At 39.9% G+C, this 22,783-nt stretch overlaps 1 protein-coding gene across 2 annotated transcripts in view; it reads right to left on the bottom strand.

Annotated features, from left to right (window-relative positions):
• Window positions 1-1,150: 1,150 nt before the first annotated feature.
• LOC126335402 (leukocyte elastase inhibitor-like) overlaps window positions 1,151-22,783 on the bottom strand; it is a 118,994-nt gene continuing 97,361 nt past the window's right edge. For both annotated transcript variants that reach the window (XM_049998652.1, XM_049998653.1), the window contains exons 6-8: window positions 20,513-20,698; window positions 11,559-11,700; window positions 1,151-1,331 (exon numbers count right to left, since the gene is read on the bottom strand). In XM_049998652.1, the coding sequence (XP_049854609.1) occupies window positions 1,207-1,331; window positions 11,559-11,700; window positions 20,513-20,698 (453 nt within the window). In that variant the 3' untranslated portion in view covers window positions 1,151-1,206. The remainder of the gene's footprint in view (window positions 1,332-11,558; window positions 11,701-20,512; window positions 20,699-22,783) is intronic.

Raw genomic sequence — 22,783 nt, forward strand, 5'->3', positions numbered from 1 at the left:
ACAGCCATATTTATGGTTCACATAGCAACTATCTGAGCTTTCACTACATAGTTCTGTGAGAAACTTCAATTCCAGATGTAGATGTAATCTCTAGAGACATTTTAGATTTTGTTGTGGAGTTAAGGTCAGATGTCAGTCTTTTAATGGAACAGTTACTCTCGGAATTGATCTTGTACTGGCCTACCATCACTCAAGCCATGAGAAGACACTGTGTGAAACAGCCAGTCTTATTGAGAGTGCAGTCTGCACCTGAGGTACTCAACGACATCTAAGGATTCTATACTCCAAAAGATGGTGCAGAAATTGCATTTTTGACACTGAACTTAAAACAGAGACTACATTTGACACACTGGAAGTGCAGGCATGAGTGAAGCATTATGGGTTAAATGCTGCACTTTTTATTATCTTTTGATCGAGAGTCTATTTGAAGCAAGGAGCGATCTTCTTCCGTACATGTAACATAACTTTGGTTGAAGGGAAAAATTGGTCATTCTTTACTGTATTTTTTCAACTTTTTTGTTTTCATTTTTCTCTTTCCCTACTTTTTCTACTCTTTTGAACACCAGTAATTGCTCATTGTGCTCTCAGGCATCTGGCTTTGGAAAATGAATAACCCATGGATAAAAATGAAGAAAGGCAATCATTCACCTATAGCTGATTGATGAGACACACTTAGATGCATTAAACAGCATAGAATACTTGGTGAGTGGGCTGGTAGGTGAGTGTCATATGTCTTGCACCATTCCATTAGCATATGATATTATTTGTGGCTATTTAAGACCAAATTTGCTATTGAAGCTGAGTTAGCTTTCTCCCTGTTCTGCCTTCCAACAACTACCTACTTGAGCCATGACCAGTACATCTTATCCCTTCCAAGTGGCCAGATTCTATCCTCTCAACTGTTTTTAAATTGACGGTGTTATTGCAACCACAGAAATATGAAAGTGGGAGAGAAAAAGAGTGGAAAGTAGGAGAGAAAAAACAATGAACAAGGAAAAGGGAAAGAGTTATTTCCCAATGCACAATGGATGACCAATAATGTTCAAATCAACTGTTTGTTTACAATTTCCATCTTGGAATTTCTATGCTCAAAAATTGGTATTCATAGTTAAAATTCGAAACTCAACACCAGGATCAATATAACACAAAGTTCATGTATATTATCATTTATTACTCATATAATGGAGGTACAGGAAAAATGTTAAATTAAGAAAACCGCCCACAAAATAATACTGTGTTACTGTCTTTGTGTAATACAAAAAAGAGATATGGATGGTCTGCTGTAAATGAGATGACCTCCTGGAGTGATCTCTTCTGACGACACATGACACCTGTAACAGAAAAGGTAACTGAGTTATAGGTACTCAGCTTTTGCTAAAAGTTTCTGATAAATTAAGTTATAGTACCTTTCTATCTGACAACATTTTCAATATAAATTATAATTTTTTTTCTTTTTCTTCAGAGCTGTACCTGCTCTTTTGTACAAATGAGGAAAACGACACATAGATGCTTATGTAAGGTGTGTCCTACACTGGTTTGCATGAGTAGAAATGGATAGCTTTTCAAACTTTTGTTGTTTAGGAATATATCTGAGTGCAGAACAAATTCCAAGGTTCAATCTTACTCTCCATTATCAGCAATGGATATACTCTTGTTCTGTGACTGCATAAACTGTTCAGTCTGTTGACTGTATGGTCTTCCTAAATATCTCGTATCTTGGGGTTGATATTGGAACACTTTATCTAGTTTCCTGTTTTATGACACAAATAGCATGCTGGCAACTTTTAGAATAGCATGCTTGTAAATCATGACTAGAGAAATAAGTTCTCCAATAGAATTTAGAAACTTAAATGAGCATCTAATGTCTCAGTCACCCTCATTTGCTGTGGAATTGCTTAAATTTCCATTACATTATAAACAGAGATTTCAATGGAATTAGTTTTAACAGCAGTAAAAGAACTAAATAAAAAATTAAAAAAATAAATGCACAAATGAGAAATGTCCTAAGGGGAGACTCCTACCAAAAATTTAGCTTTTATTCTACAAAGTCAAATCAAAATCTCAAGTGTTACTTAAGACAGACTATGAGTTGTCACATGCATTTTCCTTTACAAGTTCCATTTTGGTAATGTGACTGTTTTATATTGATCGTTAGTTAGTTGAACCTGTAAATTCATCTGAACATTTAAAAAGCTGATGTGCTATTGTTGACTCCCTCACACTATCCAGAAATCTGTTCTAGAGCAGAAAGTGGTTAGTTTAATGGCCTGTTTTTATTGATTAAGTGACATTCTTCCAAATAATATGGTTGTCCAACCTTAATTCATGTGATGCAATGGAATTAATACCATTATTGCTGCTTCTATCCGAAACCAGCATGAGAACATCCTTTGTCACACCTTGTAACAAATTTTAATGAATGAAGCCACCAAAGTTTCATTCTTGTTGGTCATTAGAGCGTTTTGTATGCACCTTTACAGTCAATAATTAAAAAAGTTACACATTTATCATTATACTACAAGTCAGTGCATATGATGTGTTTCTCAGTATCCAATCATCAATCAGCCATGCCAGGAATACTTCAAAAGCACATCATTGCAAATTTTCATAAATATTTGATCTGTCTTGTCCTTAGTTACAGGTTAAAAAAAAAAAAAAAAAAAAAAAAAAACTTGTCATTGGATTCTGTCATAATTGCAATTGAATTAGTCTGTTTGATAGATTGTAAGAGAGAGAGCAAAATGTAACATGTCATGAACTTATTATGGGGATGAAGAGGTGAAAATAAATACTTGCCAACAGATTTTCTCTCTCTACTTGAATGCTCTGAAATCTAGTGTTAATTCACAGCAAATTTCATCCAATGTTTTATCTTTTTCAATTCTATCCTTATAACTGGTCCTAATGCCTCAAATACACGACTTTTTCCCTACTTACATTATACATCATTTTTCTCTATATCTAGAGGACAAATAGTAGAAAACACTTGCAAATACAAACACCAAACAAAAAAAATACAAAAAAATGAAACACTGCCTACTGTCAAATGGCCACTCAACTCCCAACACTGGCTGCTGTTAGCTGACCCCTGTTTGTACAACTGCTGCAAGGTATGAAATTCCACAGCTGCAGAATTCTGCCCCCATATGGACTGCTGCATCTACACTGTGCTTCACAGCAGTACATCCATTTAATACACAGCTGCTATTCTGCAAATATTTTGCTTGTATGGACTCAACCTTATCAAGTATGATGTGGAATATGGGGCAGAGCTAGTACCTCAGACCATAGATCTATGAGCAAGATCAGCTCTTTTTGGGCAATTGGACTTTGACTTAACTATGGTGGTGGAAGAAAATGTGATTCTGAATTACCTAGTAACAAATGTCATGAGACAGAAATAAAAATGTGGTAAAATTTTGTCACAAATGCTATAACTGAATATAAGTGAGTGAAGCTTATATAGTGTTTGTGAATTTGATACTAATTTGGTGTTGTTTCTATCTGGAGGTTTCTGGGCGGAAAGTGTAAGGGTGCAACCTTGAATAACTCCAAAATTTATTAGAGAATTTTAAATAAACCAGAGAACAGGTCCCAGTAGGAGAGCATCCAGGAAGCTCACCAACAACTGCAATAGAGAAAACAAATTAAGAAATGTGATAGCAATTATGTTTTGCTTTTACTTTGTCTTTAGCCTATTGATGTCAATCTTACCCTAAAGACCTTGTGTCACATCATGGAGAAAAATTCAGACATTTATAAACAAAATCCTCAAAACTTGTAAAGTGGAAGCTTCTACAAGGCCAAGCACATTGACATAAAAAAAGATTGATGTCTGGGCAGAGGGAGAAATTATTTTAACATGGTATTCTTGAAGATAGTGACAACTGATGACAAGATAGCACAAATCCATTGTTGCCAGTTGTCAGCCACTGGATGTAGATAGAAAGAGATACATTTAATATCTTGACAAGATGAAATCTTTCTTACAAACTCTTTCGATCTTCCCACTCACTTTCATTATCTACTCATACACGACAACACAAAATTTAAAATTATCAATATAAGTTTCATGTAAAATATTTTGTTCACTGCAGTTATTGTTAAGGAACCACATCTAAAATACTAAACCAGATAATTGTTACTGACCAAATAAATGGATAAGTAGATACACTGATCAGCAGAAACATGAGCACTGCCCATTGCATGAATGAATGCCACTTGCTGCAGTGTGGAAAGTTTATAAGCAGAGCAGAGATGAGTGGCAAATCATTGTAGCAACAATATAAACCATAAATGTAGAAATCCACCAACACAAGTGATTTTGACAAAAGACAGACTGTTATGACTGGAATTAGCATCCTGAAAACAGTGAAACTGTTGGGCTGTTCATGTGCTACAGTAATGAGCATCTATGGGATTTGGCTGAAGAATAAGGAAACCATGAGTAGGTGAAAAGGTGTTGGATGTTCAAGCTTCATCACCGAATATGGAGGCCTGCCCACTCTTTAAAGCAGGATGGGTAGATACCTGTAGCAGCTCTGACAGCAGAGTACAATGCTGGTTTCGGTGTGAGTGTTTTGAACTACACCATTCAGTGAACACTCTTGAACAGGGGGCTCTGCAGCAAACGATCCCTCCCTGTTCTCTTGTAGACCCAATAACGTCTTCAGTTACAATAGCAATGGGCACAGGAGCACTGAAATTGGACTATAGGCCAATAGAAACTTGTTGCCTGGTCAGATGAATCACATTTATTGCTGTGCCAGATTGACGGTTATGACTTAGATACTCTGTAATCGAGATGAATGGCTGCACAAAACATGGACCGCACAGATGCAGTCCGGTGGCAACAGTAGTATGCCAGGGCATTTTTCAGCAGGGTAACTGTCCTTGAAACATGGCCAGAATCTTGCTACTTTGGTTTGAGAAGCATGATAATGAACTCAGGATAACTGTTCCGTCACATGGCCAGACTCTTGCTACTTTGGTTTGAGAAGCATTATAATGAACTCACATTGATGTCTTGGCCATAAATTCCCTGAAGGAACACTTCTGATCTGTCATCAGGCATCTCTGTGTTCACAAACCACTGGCCCATAGTTTGTGGGAATCATGTGACATGTTCATAGACACAGAGTGCCATTTACTTCCAGAAACCTCTCAGGGTCTTGTCACATCCATACCATGGAGAACTGCGGCTGTATTGCATTTCAAATATGGACCAAGCCGCTGTCTACATAAACATCTATATCTATGTGACTAGTCTTCAATACACAATTAAGTGTCTGGCAGCATGCAGGAAGAACAAATGCTTAAATCTTTCTGTGTGACCTCTTATTTCCCTTATTTTATTACTGTTATCGTCTCACCCTATGCAACGGAGCATCAAAAAAATATTTTTGCATTGGGAGGAGACCAATGGTGATTGAAATTTTGTAAAACGATTTCACTTTTGCAACAAAAAAATTTATTGGTTTCTCATGATTTCCACCCCAGCTCACACATCATACCCATGACACTCTTACCCATATTTCACAACGATACAAAATAAGATGTCCTTCTTTAAACTTTTTCAGTTTCCTCCATCAATCCTATCTGCAAAGGTTCCCATACCATGCAGCAACACTCCTGAAGAGGTTGGACAAGAGTAGTGTAGGCAGTCTCTTTTGTACATCTGTTGCATCTTCTAAGTGTTCTGCCAGTCTTTAGTTTCCCTCCCTGCTACATTTTCATTGTGGTCATTACAATCTAAGTTGCCCATAACTGTAAACCCAAGGAATTTAGTTGAACTGACAACCAATAGCTTTATGTGATTTATTGTCTAACTGAAATTGAATAGGTTCCTTTTAGTACTCATGTGAATGATCACACACTTTTCATTATTTAGACTCAGCTGCCACTTTCTGCACCGTATAGGTATAGTATCTAAATCATTTTGCAAATTGTTCTGATGTTCTGATGACTTCACTGATAGTAAATAACAGCATCATTTGAAAACAGTCTATAAATGCTACTCAGATTGTCTTCTAAATTGTCTACATAGATTAAGAACAGAGGAGGGCCTATAACACTTCCTTGGAGAATGCCAAATGTCACTTTCATTTTACTCAATAACTTTCTGTTAATTACTACAAACTGTGACCTTTCCAACAGGAAATCACAAACCCAGTCACACCATTGAAATGATGCCCATGGGCACATGGTCTAATTAGAAGCTGCTCATCAGGAATGGTGTCAAAAGCCTTCCTGAAATCTAGAAATATGCAGTCAGCTTGAGATACTCTGTCAACAGTACTCATTACTTCGTATGAACAAAGAACTAGTTGTATTTAACAAGACTAAATGTCAATAGATCATTTTCTTTGAGGTAATTCATAATATTCAAACAAATTACTGTTCCAAAATCCTATTGCAAATCAACATCAGTGATACTGGTGTGTAATTCAGTGGCTACTCCTATTCCCTTTTTTGGATATTGGGTGACTTGCACAACTTTCCAGTCTTGAGGTATGGATCTTTCATAGAGTGAGCAGTTGTAAATGGCTGCTAAGTATGGAGCTGTTATATTGGCACACTCTGAAAGGAACCTAATTGCTACACAATCTGGACCGGAAGATTTGCCTTTATGAAGTAACTTTTAATTGTGACACATATTTGAAAATTCTGGACAACTTTTAGCTTTGTAATCCTATTATTCAGTCCCACTTTTTTTTTCCTTAAGATCGTATGTTTTGCCTAACATATTCATTTGATCATTCTGAAGCCTCAACAAAGTTAACATTAATATACTGAAGCACACACTGATGAAAATTGGGAAAATTATTTTAATTTTCAATTTCACTCATAAATTATGCCTTTGTAAGTTAACCAGAGGTGCATTATGATGATGTGGCACTAGTAGTAGTGAACTGGGGTAAGCCATGGCATACCTGCTCACCATTGTACCTCTTCATTCAGCCATCCTAACTAGCAAGGCTCCTAGATTGATGAGCAATACTCAGGTATCAGTTGAATGAGAATTTTGTAAGCTACCCCCCTCATGGGTGGACAACACTTTCTGGGGATTAGTTTTATGTAGTGAATACACTTTAAATTGCTGTCTATGCTTACTCCCAGACATTTGATTGATGTGACTGGTTCCAATGGCTGTTCTACAATTGTGTACTCATGCAGTAATAGATCTTTCCAACTATTTATGCATACTATGTTGAATTCGTTTATGTGAAGGGTCGGCTGTTAATCTCTGAAACAAGTGTCGATTCTCTGCAGGTCTTCCTTCATTTTGTTACAATTTTCTCTCATTGCAACATTTCTATATACAACAACATACATGTGAACAGTATCGGGAGCTTCCACCATAGTCCTGTAACACTTCCTTGAAGTATGCTCAAAGTTACTTTGACATCTGAAGATTTCTTTCTGTTATAATGACATGCTCTATAAACAAGGAAGAGTTTGATACAATCACAAAACTATAAAAAACTAGTGTGATGTTCTGTAGATACCTATTTTATTGGTTAGGCAATAGATTGGAACTACAGCCTTCCATAAGTCAAGGTACACAGGACAAACATGGCTTATCACAAAGCCTGTTCCATAATTCTACAGCAGGCTGACATCAGTGATGTAAGCCTATATTTGTGTGTATCTATTCAGTGATGCTTCTCGAAAATGGGAATGACTTGTACATTTTTCCAATCACTTAGAATGCTTTGTTCCTTCCATTACCAACAGCAGATGATCAGTAGAAGAGGTGCAATTTCTTCTGCATACACAATATATACTTATACTGATATATCATTAATCCCAGTCACCTTTAGTTAATTTTCTGTCCTAAAGTGGTAAAGTTTGTATGTGGAACTGTTATAAATCTGGTGAAGAGCTTTGGCCACTTAGACACAATGGTTTATGACCATTGTGATTGAGGGGGAACTTGTGTTTTGACACCTCCTCCCAGCTCTTCTGAACTGTGTTCAGGGGTGGTTATAAAGTATGAACTATCACATAAAAAAAGCAAAGTGGAAACATGTAACTTATTGATGGTCTTAGACCTTCTCTAGAGATTCAACCTCCAGTGCAAAACACATTTCCTAATGATGGACAACTTGGCAAAGTCTTTGGTTCAGAAGCTTGCACTTTGGTTGTTCAGGAAATGTTAGCCCTCAAAAAGCATCTTGTTATCATTATAGAATTGCCTAATGTGCAGTGGTTTCTTCATCCAAGGAAAGAGGAATAAGTCACTGGATGCCGTGCCAGGAGAATATGGAGCAAAATTTGATCCCTGAAAGGAGCAATATGTTTGATTGTGTCCTATTCTGTATGAGATGGAGCACTGTCATGGAGCAAAAGCACCCCCTTTGACATAAGGAAGTAAGATTAGATTTTTACATTCTGTTGACAGCACAATCATTACAGATGGAGTACCAGCTTGGATTATGAAAGGATGGGGAAAGAAATTGACCATACCCTTTTTCAAAGGATCCATGGTGGCATTTTGCTGGAGCGATTTAGGGAGATTGTTGAAAATCTAAACCTGGATGGCTTGATCACAATTTGAATTGCCGTCATCCTAAATGCAAGTCCAGCATGCTATCACTGTGCCACCGCACTCAGTCTTGAACTGCTTCCACAGGACTTCATCTGCAGAGCCTCACACAATAGCATCGAGAGATTTTATTAGTAAGCTCCTGTGATGGGTTGCACCTTATGAGCATCATCTGTTAGCATGACACCATGGAAATCTCTAGAAACATTCACAAAAATAATAAATTTTTGAAAACATAATGTAACTGGATGGATAAAAAATCCAAGAACCAAGTGGTGGCAGGAGAACCCACATATAAAGGTTGTTAAATATGCAAGCCTTCAGAGTCAGTGGCTCCTTTTTATGGTAGAAGGGTGGAAGGGGAAAGAATGGGGGTGAAGGAAAAGGACTGGTGGTTTAGGAAATGGGAAGAGTTTGGAAAAGTCGGCCAGAACCCTGGGTTATGGGAGACTTACCAGACCTTATGAGAAAGAAAGACTGATTGTTGGGGACTGCATCAGATCAGATTTTTCAAATCTGTTATATGTGTGTTCTCCTGCCACCACTTGAGTATTTTTTTTATCCATCCAATTGCATTATCTTTTCAAGAAACAATCAGCATCATCTTCCTTTATGATTGTTGGGCTTCATCATTTTCAGTGCTTATGAATCCACATATTTCCAATGCCTATTTTCTCCTTTGTCTTAGTGCTATAATCATACACCCAGCACTCATCCATAGTGATTAAATGGCTAAAGAAGTTATCTGGATTCCTGACACAACTGCAACATTTCCACTGCTGCCTCAGCCAAGTAGGTTTTTGAATGGGTCTGAGCAGTTATAGTACCCAGCATGTTCAAAATGGTGTTGTTGAAAGGTAATCCATGGTTTTAATCTATGGTGGATTTGGACTCTCCACTATAACCTTGATCATAACAAACCTGTCTTTGGGCACCAAGGCCTCCGCTTCTTGTGCAAATTCCTGTTTCTCAAATAGAGTTAGCCTGCCACTTTGTACTTTGTCAATCAGTCTTAGTTGTCCACAACGGAAGCATTTGCATCACACAATCACTGTGTCATCTGACAGTGCTTTGTTGCCGTGTACTTCCAACAACTCAGTATTGATTGTTACAGCATTATTCCCTTGGTGTAAATTACTGCCAGTCGCCATTCTCAACTGTCCCCTTCTCTCTTCCTTGCTCTCACCCTTTATTCTCTTATTATTTTCCACCTCATTCCTCCCCTCTCCTCATATTATAATTCCCTTTTCTCAACTACAATCTCTCTCTCTCTTTTAAGTTAAATCTTCAGTTTTGTGATTATTAGTATAATCAATCATTATTATGCCACTACCACTGAGAGCAACTTAAGGAAGTAATCAAGATTATTGTTTAACATCCTGCTGACAATGTCATTTGAGACAAACATAATCTCATATTGGCAAAGGAAATAAGCCATGTCATTTTCAAAGTTACAGTCCTGGTATTTGACATACACAGTTGAGGGAGATCATGAGAAACCTAAATCTTGTTAGCCAGATGAGAATTTGAGCAGCCATCAGCCTGAATCAGAGTCCAGTGTTTTACCGTTGTGCTTCTCCATATCATTTCACACATGTTCTTTCATTACTTGTTGCTGGTATGGATGATGAGGAAATGGATGATGAGGAAATGGATGATGAGGAAAAGGCTGTAACTGCAAATCTTTTTCTCTTTCAGTTGTTAAAGCTCTCTCTCCTTTTCACCCACATTTATCTACGTGGGCTACTGCTTATAAACAATGTCCCTGTGGCCACAATAGTATGTGTTTTGGTGCCTGTGTTTCCACATATGGGACCGTATATGTGCCAACCAGTCAGCTGCAGATAAATAGTTAACATTTTTAATGTTATCTTCCCACCTCAGTCCTTACATATCAAATGTGTAATAGATTAACACATGTTTTTCACTGGTAAGATACATCTAGAACGACTCAAATAGGAGATTTGTTGGAGTAGTAAGTGCAGAATTTATCTCGTTCTCCTTTCTTTTTGCATGCATTTGTCCTGTAATTTACAGCCTTGCTAATTTTCAACTATCTAAATATAAATATTGCGTATGAAATGGTTGATGGCTGAAGGATAGAAACAATGACGACTATTATAACTATGCCTGAAGTGCTGCAAAATTACTGTCCTGTGACCAAGTGTGGTGGCACAGAGATTAGTACACTGGACTCACTTTCAGGAAAACAACTGTTAAAACCTGTGTCCAGCAATCCAGATTTAGGTTTCCCATAATTTCCCTAAATCACTGAAAACAAATGCCAGAATGGTTCTTTTGAAACTGTGTGTCCAATTCCTTTCCCCATCCTTAAAACAATCTAAGCTTGTGTTCCATCTCTAATGACATCAACATCAACAGAATGTTAAACCTTAATCTCCTTTCTAGTCCCGGAAAAAAAAAAAAAAAAAAAACAGGTGTCTATTTTTTTAGCTCTTCAGCTTTATGAAATAAAAGCTAAAAGCCCTTTCTTTCCTGAAATCTGTAAAAAGAGTATTTATCCTGTAAATAATTGAGAACTGATGGCAACAAGATTTCACAAAATTAATTTTGTGATCTACCAGAAGGTTTTATATACATCTGACCCCTAATCTTGAATGAAAGTGGCACACTGACACCTAGTAAGCCATAAACCACACTCTAAAATACACACAGTATCCCAGAAGGAATTGTCAGTATTCAGGAATATGACAAGGAATATCATTTGAAGGAAAAAAAACATCATATGAGCATACGCCCTATTCCAAATGGTTTCCAAGATACATTACATTTAATTTATATTGTTATTTATTTTCCTAGTTATTCAGTACACTGTCAGGGTTACACATGTACATATACACAACAGCTAGTAAAATTAGAACAGGCATTTTACACAGTATCAATTGAAAAATATGTATTTTTAAAACCTTTAAGCATCTGCCATATTTCTTGCTGAATATGGAACCAGATAAAGCCGCAATGGTAGGAAAGAAACAGCTGTTATACTCACCAGATGCAGCTGCTGCCTCAGTTCCTTCCTCACTGACTTCAATAAATGCCTTATGGAATATCTGACTGACACATAAAAGTGAACTGCCTATTATTCCACTTAAATTTGCTAGTTTCTCATCAAAAATCTCTTTCATTCCCAGCTGCAATAGGATTTAAGCAGAAATTACAGTCACAAATCATTAGAATTTCTTGCTTGTTTTCTATATTAGTTGTTCTGTACAGAATTGCATCACTTGTAGGTTCTAAAATTAAAAATTTTATCCAGTGCATCCACTGAAATATGTAACTGTTACAAAGATATCATCATTATAGACATAAAATTTAACAGGAACATTTTTAGTTTTAAAAGTTGGAATATTAAGGCAAAAGTCTGTAAAGAGATTATATTCACCAACTTCTAGTCTAACCTAACATTGTGAAATCAGATTCAACAATAAGAAACAAAATTACAGAAAAAACAACTATCAGTGAGGGCACCATACTATGTTCACACGCATGCTTGTTTTGTACTCTGAATATTACAGAAGGCATCTGCACAGCTTTGTGCACCATAGGAAAGTCTGCTAAATTAATTGTTCTGGGGCTATTATTAACACATTTTCATTTAGTGAAATATAGTCTTGGTCCCCTGTATTGGTAAAAGTTGTTATTACTTTCACAACTAATTTCCACAACCATTCAGAATAACTAGAATACTTCCTGTCTAATTACTGTGGTTTTTGTTTTCATATAGATTTTTTAAAGGTCTATGTTTTCCACAGACAGTGCTGCCAAATAACTGCAGACATCATAAAATCATTTAGTGGATAAACAAAAATTACAGTTTGGATACCACTAAGCTTAACAACTAAAATATATTTTGAATTTTTCATCAAAACATAATAATCCTGTTCAATCAGAAAGATGGGTTCTCAAACCACTACACCAAACTGAAAAATCAAAAGGTATTTCCACATATATGTTATGGATAACATAACATCATTTGGAAGCCACATAAATTAAGCAATGACACCTACAGGGATGCTAATTAGCATCACATTACTACAGGTATAATATAAAGAAAAATTGTGTGGATATATGCTGCACACAAAAAAGGAATAAAATCCTAGGCTATAGAGCTCAATTAGTATTACACTGAACAGCTCTTAGAGTGCCGTTACTTAGTAACAGACTTGCAAACACACAAAGTAGTGGTTTTGACAGTATGCAGGCTGTCCTACAAAATATGTTTGAATCACCTGGAGGAAATTTGAATGGGCACTAATAAGGCTTAATAAAAAAACTGAAAAGTCATTATATGTGTGGATTTCAATATTGAATTAATTCTGGATAGCACTAATCAAGGGTAGCTATCATTAACTGATATCTAGCTATGACGTTAGGATGTAACGCAACAGCAACTGATACATGTTGTTGGAAAGTTCTTGCAGAATGTAAATAATTTAGGATTATAGGAGACCACTCACCAAAAAACAGAAGTGTTGAGTCATCGATAGGCACACACAAAAGAAGAAAAACTTACTAGTTTCTGGACTTATCCTTTGACAAGTGTATTCACACACACACACACACACACACACACACACACACACACACACACACCTCTACATGGTGCCATTCCTAGCCAGAAAGCCATTTGCCCTCTGAGCCGTTAGCCACTGACTCTCAGTCCCTTTCCTTAACTCCTGTCTCCATCTCCCTCTACCCACCCCACCCAACACTACCCCCACCACAACCAGCCCTCCTACTGCAAAAAAGCATTGGCACTGTCACCAGGTAGTGTGTGTGTGTGTGTGTGTGTGTGTGTGTGTGTGTGTGTGTGTGTGTGTGTGTGTGTGGGCGCACGCGTGCGTGTGCTCTATCAGAAGCATAAGTGTGAAAGCTAGCAAATTTTCCTTCTTTTGTGTGTGCCTATCGACAACTCAATGCTTCTGATTTTCAGTGATTGGTCTTCTTCAATGTTAATTTACAGCAATTGTTACATTCTTTCTAAAGCCATCTACCTTATATACTATTACATGGACATGACTACCATTCAGCTGTTCATCCAAATTTGAATGGCCACTGCCAAGATTTGGTCAAGAGCAAAGTTGACCACCTAGTGAGAGATCACACTTCTGAGCACACCATGCTCAACTTCAGTGGCTGCTTCATAACCTGTGCACCCACACCCTGCTCCCTGAATAAGAGTTTCTTTCAATTGCATAATTGGTAACTGTTCTTACAACACAATCTTTGATCTTGTAGATCTCCTGACCTCAATCTCTCCTAGTCACTATACCACACATTCTACCCCTGTTCTCATTTCTCCCATTCCTCCCACCCTCTTCTCACTTCAATCTACTCCAATCCCTCTGTTGATTAATCTTTGTTTTATCTTCCTATCCTCCCAACCTACACTTCACCTTTTTTATGTGCCCTACCTGCATTAGGGCCAGCTCACCAGTGGTCCCCTCAAGGAAAATGCAGGCATATACATGTAGCTAGTAGTTCTTTCTACTGTACCTATGTTTACTCGGGAGCTCTGTTTGTTAAAAGAATTTCTCTTAAAAAGCTCTAGTTAAGCAACTGGAATTCATTGGGGTTTGACAAATAGTGATTTGCTTCTGGTAATGAGCTCTTTTTACATTTTGTTTGTTGTAGGTGTTGGGTGGTCTGTTGTCTTCACGATCATATTTTCAATATATTGACATCTTTTAAAGTGAATACCAATGGCCATGTTATAAACACTGCATGTCATAATGCTGTCTCTGTTGGGTGCTTTTTACAACTTTCAGTGATTGGGAAATCCACAGGGAGCAGCAGATGATGTTCAAGATGTGAATGAAAATTCAAGTTATTGCCATGTGAAAAAGTTTTCATGAATTAGCAGGTTATTATTAAGAATACCTGGTCATGTCAACATTTTGGAGAGCAAGGAAGGCCAATCCTCAGAGTTCGCCCCACAGTGTTCACTGAGGTACGCCCAGAAGTTAATGGAATCTGTTGTAATCATGACAGGGATGGTTGCGGGGCTGCTACTAATAAAAAATGCAGTGGGGTCAAACGGGAGCGGCCCGCCAAAAAACAAGACAGACAAATGGTAATAGAAGGACGAGCACGATCACGGACAACTGAGCCAGACACCAAGATCAACAACAAAGCATTAGCAACGGGGTCACAAGAGATTACCTCACAAAATCAAAACAACGTCAACTCATAAATGGGAAGTAAGCACATGCAACATAAACAAGATATCTGTAAGCGAGATACCATCCGACTTAACAGGAATACCAAACTGCCTTGCTGACTGAGAAGCAGCCGCCTAAATACAAAACAGGGTATGTTGCTATTGGCCGCTGGGACCACATACACTACAGTGGTGCCCTCACGTTAGACTCGGGGCCAGGAGTGGACACAGTCATGGCGTACAGCACGACTGCTGCAGAGACCTCTAGTGGTCATCGAGTTCCACGCCATCTGGGCAGATTCTAAACCCGCAGCGCTCGATAGCAGATCCCTCCCCTCCGAAACTTGTGCATAGGGGCGAAAATGCTCCAGACGGTGCCACAGTGGGCAGCAGATGGGAGAAAACCCAGGTGCATCAACTACCGTTGTTGGAGAGGAAAGGATGTCTGAGGTGTCCATGACGGCCGACCCAGAGGCCAGGGCATTGGAGGGAGCCTCCAATCCACCTGGGTCTGGGGAGGGCTTGTGGCAGGCTCATGGGGAGGCAGCAACTGGGGGCAGTGGCAGCAACTCGAGGACCACGTCTGTACCTGAAAGAGGGAATGTAGGAGGAGGCGGCACTGGTGGGGGTCCTGTGAGGGTACGCGGGCGGAACTGGTTATGATGGCGGCACTCCAACCCTTTCAACACCTGCACTGACATCACATGTTGCCCACGGGCTGCAACGACTGTGGCAGGCATCTAACCCGCCTGGCTCCTGTACGCATGGGCCCACACAGCCGCGCTGGGGGCGTAACACAGAGAGGGCCGGGAGCAGGGGTGGGAGGGTGATGGCATCAGCAAATGGAACAGGGTCCGTGGCTGTTACCTATGGAGGAGCTCTGCTGGACTATGTCTGTCAATTGGTATTGTGCGATATGTGCTCCAGAACGGGGTGAGGGTCGACGTCGTTGGAGCTGTTAAGGCCGCCTTTGTCAACTGTTGTTTAAATGTGCTGACGAGCCTCTCCACTGTTCCATTGGAGGAAGGGTGGAAAGGTCAACTATGGATATGTTTGATACTGTTGGCCAGACAGAAGTCATGGAAGGAGGATGCTGTGAATTGGGGGCCATTATCAGCAACAAATGTGTGAGGCAGACCCTCAATGGCGAGAACTTGGGCAAGGTCCATGAGTGTGGCCTCTGTGGTGGTGGACACCATGCGGACAACATATGGGTATATGGAGTAGGCATCAACGATAAGTAACCCCATGGACCCCAAAAATGGGCCAGCAAAATTGAGATGGATGCGATCCCAGGGCTGGCGAGGCACAGGCCAGAGTGCGCTTGACTGAGGGGGCTTGCCTGGTGACGCACACACACAGTGCACCTGGAGACCAGGTGGTCACCTGCAGACCAGGTGGTCAATATCGCCTTTGATGCCGGGCCCATAGACGTGCTGGCAAGCCAATACTTTCATGTGGGCCATACCCCAGTGCTGCAGTGTAACAAACTGAGCATGTAATGATCACCTGATGCGTATCCGACTCCGTGGACAACAGAAGAACATCATTGACCACAGAGAGCCTGTGGGACAGTTTGCGCCAGGGGCTGAAGGCGGTCCGCATCTGATGAGTAATATAGGAGGGCCACATAGTGGAGAACCTGCCACAAGATAGGGTCTCAGGGCGTAGCCGTGGCAATGTGAGCAGGCATAAGAGGCAGACCGTCCGGCACATCCCAGAGGGCAGAATCAGTGTGAAAGCAGAGGATCTCCTGTTACTTAAATGCAGGATCAGGACCTGCTGGGAGACGTGACAAAGCGTCGGCGTTAGCATGGTGGGCGGTGGTCTTATACTGGATGGTGTAAGTGTAATTCCATAAAAATAATGCCCAGTGCTGGAGACATTGAGCCGTCCTCTCTGGAAGGCGAGAGTGGGGTCCAAAAAGTGGAACTAAGGGTTTATGGACTGTCAGGAGGGGAAACTTTGCCCCAAAGAGATAGATGTGAAATTTTTGGACGGCGAACACTATCACCAGGGCCTCCTTTTCAATCTGGGAATAGTTCCATTGTGCTGGGGTTAATGCCTTAGATGAATAAGCGATGAGCTGTTCTGTGCCCTCAGTATTCCGATGTGCGAGGACTGTCTTAATGCTGTATGCCAATGCATCTGCTGCCACAACCAAGGGGCGGTCCGGACGGAAGGGAGTAAGCAAGAGGCAGACTTCAGCATCGTCTTTAAATGGACAAAAGCCTGGTCACAGGCAGGAGTCCAGTCAAAAGTCACCCCTTTACGACACAAGAGATGGAGGGGTTGCACAATGGAGGCAGCTTGGGGTAAAAACATTAAGTAATAAGTAACCTTGACCAAAAACACCTGGTGTTCAGATAGGTCCTTGGAACAAGGAAGGGCCTCAATGGCCTTGACATTACAATACAAAGGGTGAATGCCATCTTTGCTAAGCCAGTGCCCTAAGTATTCCACTTCTGGTTGAAAAAAACTACACTTGTCCAGCCAAGAGTGTAAACCTGCAGATTGCAGAATGTAAAATAAGATGCTGAGGTTGTGCAAATGTTCCTAGCACGAACGCCCGGCGACCAAGATTTCATCCAGATAATTCACGCAGGCTGGGATAGGTTGCATAAGTTGCTCCAAGAACCACTAGAAAATTACTGGCGCCAAAGAGACACCAAATGGAAGGCACTTGTATAATCCAAAAGGTGTGTTAATAACCATGACGTTCTGGGAATCGGCATCCAAGGGTAACTGGTAGTATGCCTGAGCCAGGTCAATCTTAGAAAAGTACTCGTCCCCTGCAAGCTTGGTGAGGAGGTCTTCCTATCGGGGAATGGGGTAAGTGTCTACTAAGGACTGACCATTGACAGTAGTGCCGAAGTCCTCACACAGCCAAAGGGACCCATTGGGTTTCTGTACGACCACCAATAGTGTCACCCAAGCACTGTATGTCACAGGCTCTAGGACGCCAGCATCCTAGAGCCAATCAAGTTCCTGCTTGACTGCTGGCTGTAAAGCCACCAGAATGAGTCTGGACTGGAAAAAGCAAGGCTGCACATCCAGCCGAAATGCAATGTGTGCCTGACAACATGAAGCACACCTAAGATCTGCTGCAAATAATGATGCAAAAGCCGAGCACAGATCATCCAAATCCTGAAAAGGAACAGCCATGGAAATGACTTTAACTTCACTGGAAATTGAAAAGCCAAACAGTTGAAATGCATCCAGACCAAAAATATTCGAAGCCGATGGATGGTCAATGACAAATAGGGTAAGGACCCAGGGAATATGTTTGTATGTCACCTGGACGATGAACTGCCCACAAAGGGGAATGGAACCATCACCATAGGCGACCAAACACTGAGAGGGAGGTGACAACACAGGGGAGCCCAGGCAGGTATATGTCGCAATATTAATCAAGGAGATGGTGACCTCAGTGTTGACCTAAAAACTGACATCCTCAGTGAAAAGGAGGAGCATGAGGAAAATCTTCCACGCCAACAGGTCATCCTGTGGAACAACCGACTGCAGAGCATGGACGATATCCTGAGGCCCAGTAGTGGCAGGACAGGAGCGAGTCGAATAACTACAACAAATAGATTGGATGTGACCCCCCTCGTCACACAGCGTGCATGTCTTCCAGCAGTGGGGGCAATCAGCTCGAGAGTGTGTGGTAAAGCACTGTGGGCATGATGGAAGGGGGCCGCATGACCGGTGACGAGGGGTAACCAGAAGCTATGATGGCATAGAGATGTTGGACAAAGAGGAGTCCTGACCGGTCTCTGTTGGCTGGGCCATGTCTATGTTGCAAGGGCGAAACCCCCAGAGACGCATTGATTGCCACCACTTGCGGCCATGCCACGAGACACTTGTTAGCCACCTGAGCAATTTCAAATGAGTGGGCAATGCAGAGAATCTCTTCCAATGAGGGATTATTGAGTTTCAATGCTGGAGTGCGGACCTCAGGATCAGGAGCCAGCTGAACCACTACATCCCGGATCAGGAAGTCTGCATATGACAAATAGGGTTGGTGCATGTTGGTGTATATAAAATCGCATTGATGGCTGAGACCCTGCAAGTCCATGACCCACGAACAATACGATTGACCAGGCTGTTTATGGCACTGGTGGAACTCCAGCGGAGAGGTGACCACATGGTAGCGCTGTGAATAAAAGTTTGTCAGCAAAAGGTGTATCTCCTTGAAAGAGAGAGCAACAGGATTGGACAAGGGTGCCAAATTGTGGAGAAGAAAGACTGTAACTGGGGAGGCCCAAGACAAAAACAACGACTGCTGCAAGGGGTATTCTGTGACTTGAAAAGCAGTGAAATGTTGCTTCAGCCGAGGTAAATATGTTTCCCAGTCTTCTTTAGCGTCATTAAATGGCGGGAACAATGGCGGACGTGGGAAAGCATTGGACACCTGAGGACTCGGAAGCTGTTGTGGTAATGTGTCCCAGGCACCAACTTGTTCTGATAGCAACTGCATCAACTTTTGTAAGATGTCTAACTGTAGATGCTGCAGCTACTGGAGATGCTGCAGCTGCATGAGCTGCTGCTGTTGTTCCAGAAGACAGGCCAACTTGGCCTCCATACTAACAACCACCACCATTTACCTCATTGCCAAAATGTTGTATCCATAACAGGAATGGTCGCAGGGTTGCCACAAATAAAAATGTGGCAAGACCAAACAGGAGCAGCCTGCAAACAAACAAGATGGATGAATGGGAATGGAAGGACAAGCACGACAACAGACAACCGAGCCAGACACCAAGATCAACAACAAAGTATTAGCAATGGGGTCACAAGAGAGAACCTCACAAAGTCAATACACATCCACTTGTAAACGGGAAGTAAGCACACGTAACGTATACAAGATGTCTCTAAGTGAGATATTAACCGACAACGTGAATAACAGACTGCCTTGCTGAGTGAGAGGCAGCCACCCAAACACATGACAGGGTGTGTCACTCTTGGCCACTGGGACCACGTGCTCCATCATGGTGCGTTCACATTAGACTCAGGGCCAGGAGCACACACAGTCACAGCGTATGGTGCAACTGCTGCAGAGACCTCTAGTAGTCATTGTGTTCCATGCCGTCTGCCGTGGATTCGAAACCCGCGGTGCTTGGTACCAGAGAACTGGAACATCAATGGTGCTGGTCAGCCATCAGCTCAGGACCGTGGAATGACAAATTCTGTACCCAGCCATTACTGGCTTCGGTTAAGAGGAGAATAATGGGACACTCAGGGTTAGGCTCACATCACAGGAAGGGGAGTAGTACTGCAAAGGCTTGAGATGCTGTCTTTGCCCTGGTGTGTCCTATGGAGTTGCCTCCTGGGATAATATGGTAAAAGTGAATAAATTATTATTCAGCAAATATGAACAAAATAATATTTTGTAAAGCAGATTTTTTTTACAACTTTTCAAATGTTCTGGAATTCTTGCACTTACTTCCACAGTCACAATATAATAACACAATGTTTAATTTTACTCCTTGTCTGTAAGTTCAACATGTGGTGACAACAATTAACACTGGGAATTGTGCAAATTGAGGGGATAATTTAAAAAATAATGCTAGTCAGATTTTCTGAAATTATCACGTTATCTATAACCAAAAAACAAAAATCCCTGTTCATAGCATCACAAGTAATAGCCACTATAAATAGGTATCTAGTATTTAAACAGTTATTAGTGTTTGGTAATTATGAATGTGTCCATGCAAATAATATATAAGCCACAATAAATAACATGATATTTTGATGGATAAATTACAAAGCAATTTCTTTACCTGTTTCAGTATTTCATTGAGATGAATTTCCTTTTCTATATTAAATTTAGGCAACAAAACATTTACTTTTATGGGATTTAATTTGTCTGATATTTGATGAAGATTAACTTTCATGATTTTATTTTCCAGCTCATTAATTCCATCAATTTGATTAGGCAGTATCACCAACATACTCAATTGATTACCCTACAAAAAACAAATAGAAAATCATAAACAAATTTAAAGATATCTGAAAATGTACAAAACAATCTCTTCATAACCTCAATATGATAACAATGCATTTATAGTGGAAGTAAAATATATATCAAAGGAGAATTGAATTAAGCAAGGAATAATAGATGATTCTGCCAAGTTTCTGGGCCAGAGATGCAGTATAGATGAGAATGTTACAAAGAGAATTCTGAATGGAAGAAGCAAAGGTAGAACCGGATTTATCACCTTATCACCAATGATGTCATTAGAGATGGAGAGCAAGCTCATAAATGACAAGGATGGTGAAGGAAATTGGTTGTTTTCTTTTCAACAGAACCACTTGAAATTTACCTTAAGTATTTACTTTTATTTTTTATTTATTTATTACTTGTCATTAGCCAACATTTGTTGAAATAGACAGTTTTGACATTACATTTGTAGTGAATCTAATATTGGGAAACTATGTACATTCAGATTACATAACATGAGGATAAAGAGTTATTCTCTACATTCCAATTCCTTAACATCATAGTTACTCTCTACTACATTCCAATTCCTTTACATCATAGATACACTTATAAGCTAACAATTTGTGCAGCTGCTTCTTGAAGGCATCACCTTGTAGGTCTTTCAGTGATGGTGGTAACTTTTTATATCATTTTAATCCTGTTTGCTTAAAGCTACTTTGGACCTTAGACAGCCTAGTAAAGTCTACATCAAGATTGTTTTTATATCTGGTATCATGTGAATGAACATCTGTTCTGGAAGGTAAGGTATGTATTTGTTTTTTATGGAAAGACGACACATTTTTATATACAGATAAGGTAATGTTAAGATGTTAAGTTCCTTAAAGTGCTTTCAACATGATTCTTGGCTTTTAATACTTGTAATTGCTCTGATTGCTTTCTTCTGCCACATGAACACTGTCTGAGCACCAGATGAGTTGCCCCATAATTTTTTTCTGTGCTGTAAGTGAGATTCAAAGAAGACATAATAAGAAGATAAAAGTTGTTTTCTGCTAAGTAATGTTTTTAGTTTCCTTAACAAAAAGACTACTCTAGAAAGTCTGGTACATAACAGTTCCATGTGGGTGTTCCATGTTAATTTCGGGTCCAGGTGGATTCCTAGAAGTCTTACAGAGTCAGACTCATTTAATTTTTCCTGTAGATTGTGCAAGAAGAAATACATAGTTTCAGTCTTGCTACTGTTGAGTATCAACTTGTTACTGTGGAGCCATATGACTGACTTTTCAAGCATTACTTTTCTTTGTTTCTTACTTCCTCCAATTTGTTATCTGAGGTAATCAGGGTTGTGTCATCAGCATATATGATTGACTTGTGAAGCATGAAAGTCATTCATGTATACCAGGAAGAGAAAAGGTCCAAGCACTGAGCCTTGTGGCACAACTCTTACAACTGGCAGGGCATTTGATTGCTGGCTATTTACTATAACTACCTGAGTTATGTTTGTCAGGTATGATCTGATTAATGCCAGTTCGTTATTTTTGACACCATAGCACTCTAGTTTATTTATTCGTATTTCATGGGATACAGTATCAAATGCTTTACTCAGATCTAGTAGTACAGCACAAGTGATGGAATTGTTCTCGAAGCCATCAAGTATGTCTGTCACAAGAGTTTCTACTGCATTTATTGTGGACAATCCTGGCCTAAAACCAAAGAGCGAGGAGGAAAAAAGATTTTGTTCAGCAAAGTAGTTGCAAAGTTGTGTTCTAATGCAGAATTCTATTATCTTGGATAATATAGGTATGAGGTATATTGGATGGTAACTTTCAGGTTTTTTTTTTTTTATTTTATATATATATATATATATATATATATATATATATATATATATAAAACAGAAAGAAACTTCCACATGGGAAAAATATATTAAAAATAAAGATTCCAAGACTTACCAAGCGGGAAAGCGCCGGCAGACAGGCACATGAACAAAACACACAAACACACACACAGAATTACAAGCTTTCGCAACTGGCAGTTGCTTCGTCAGGAAGGAAGGAAGGAGAGGGAAAAATGAAAGGGTGTGGGTTTTAAGGGAGAGGGTAAGGAGTCATTC

Source organism: Schistocerca gregaria, chromosome 2, assembly GCF_023897955.1.
Source record: "Schistocerca gregaria isolate iqSchGreg1 chromosome 2, iqSchGreg1.2, whole genome shotgun sequence".
Taxonomy (NCBI): domain Eukaryota; kingdom Metazoa; phylum Arthropoda; class Insecta; order Orthoptera; family Acrididae; genus Schistocerca; species Schistocerca gregaria.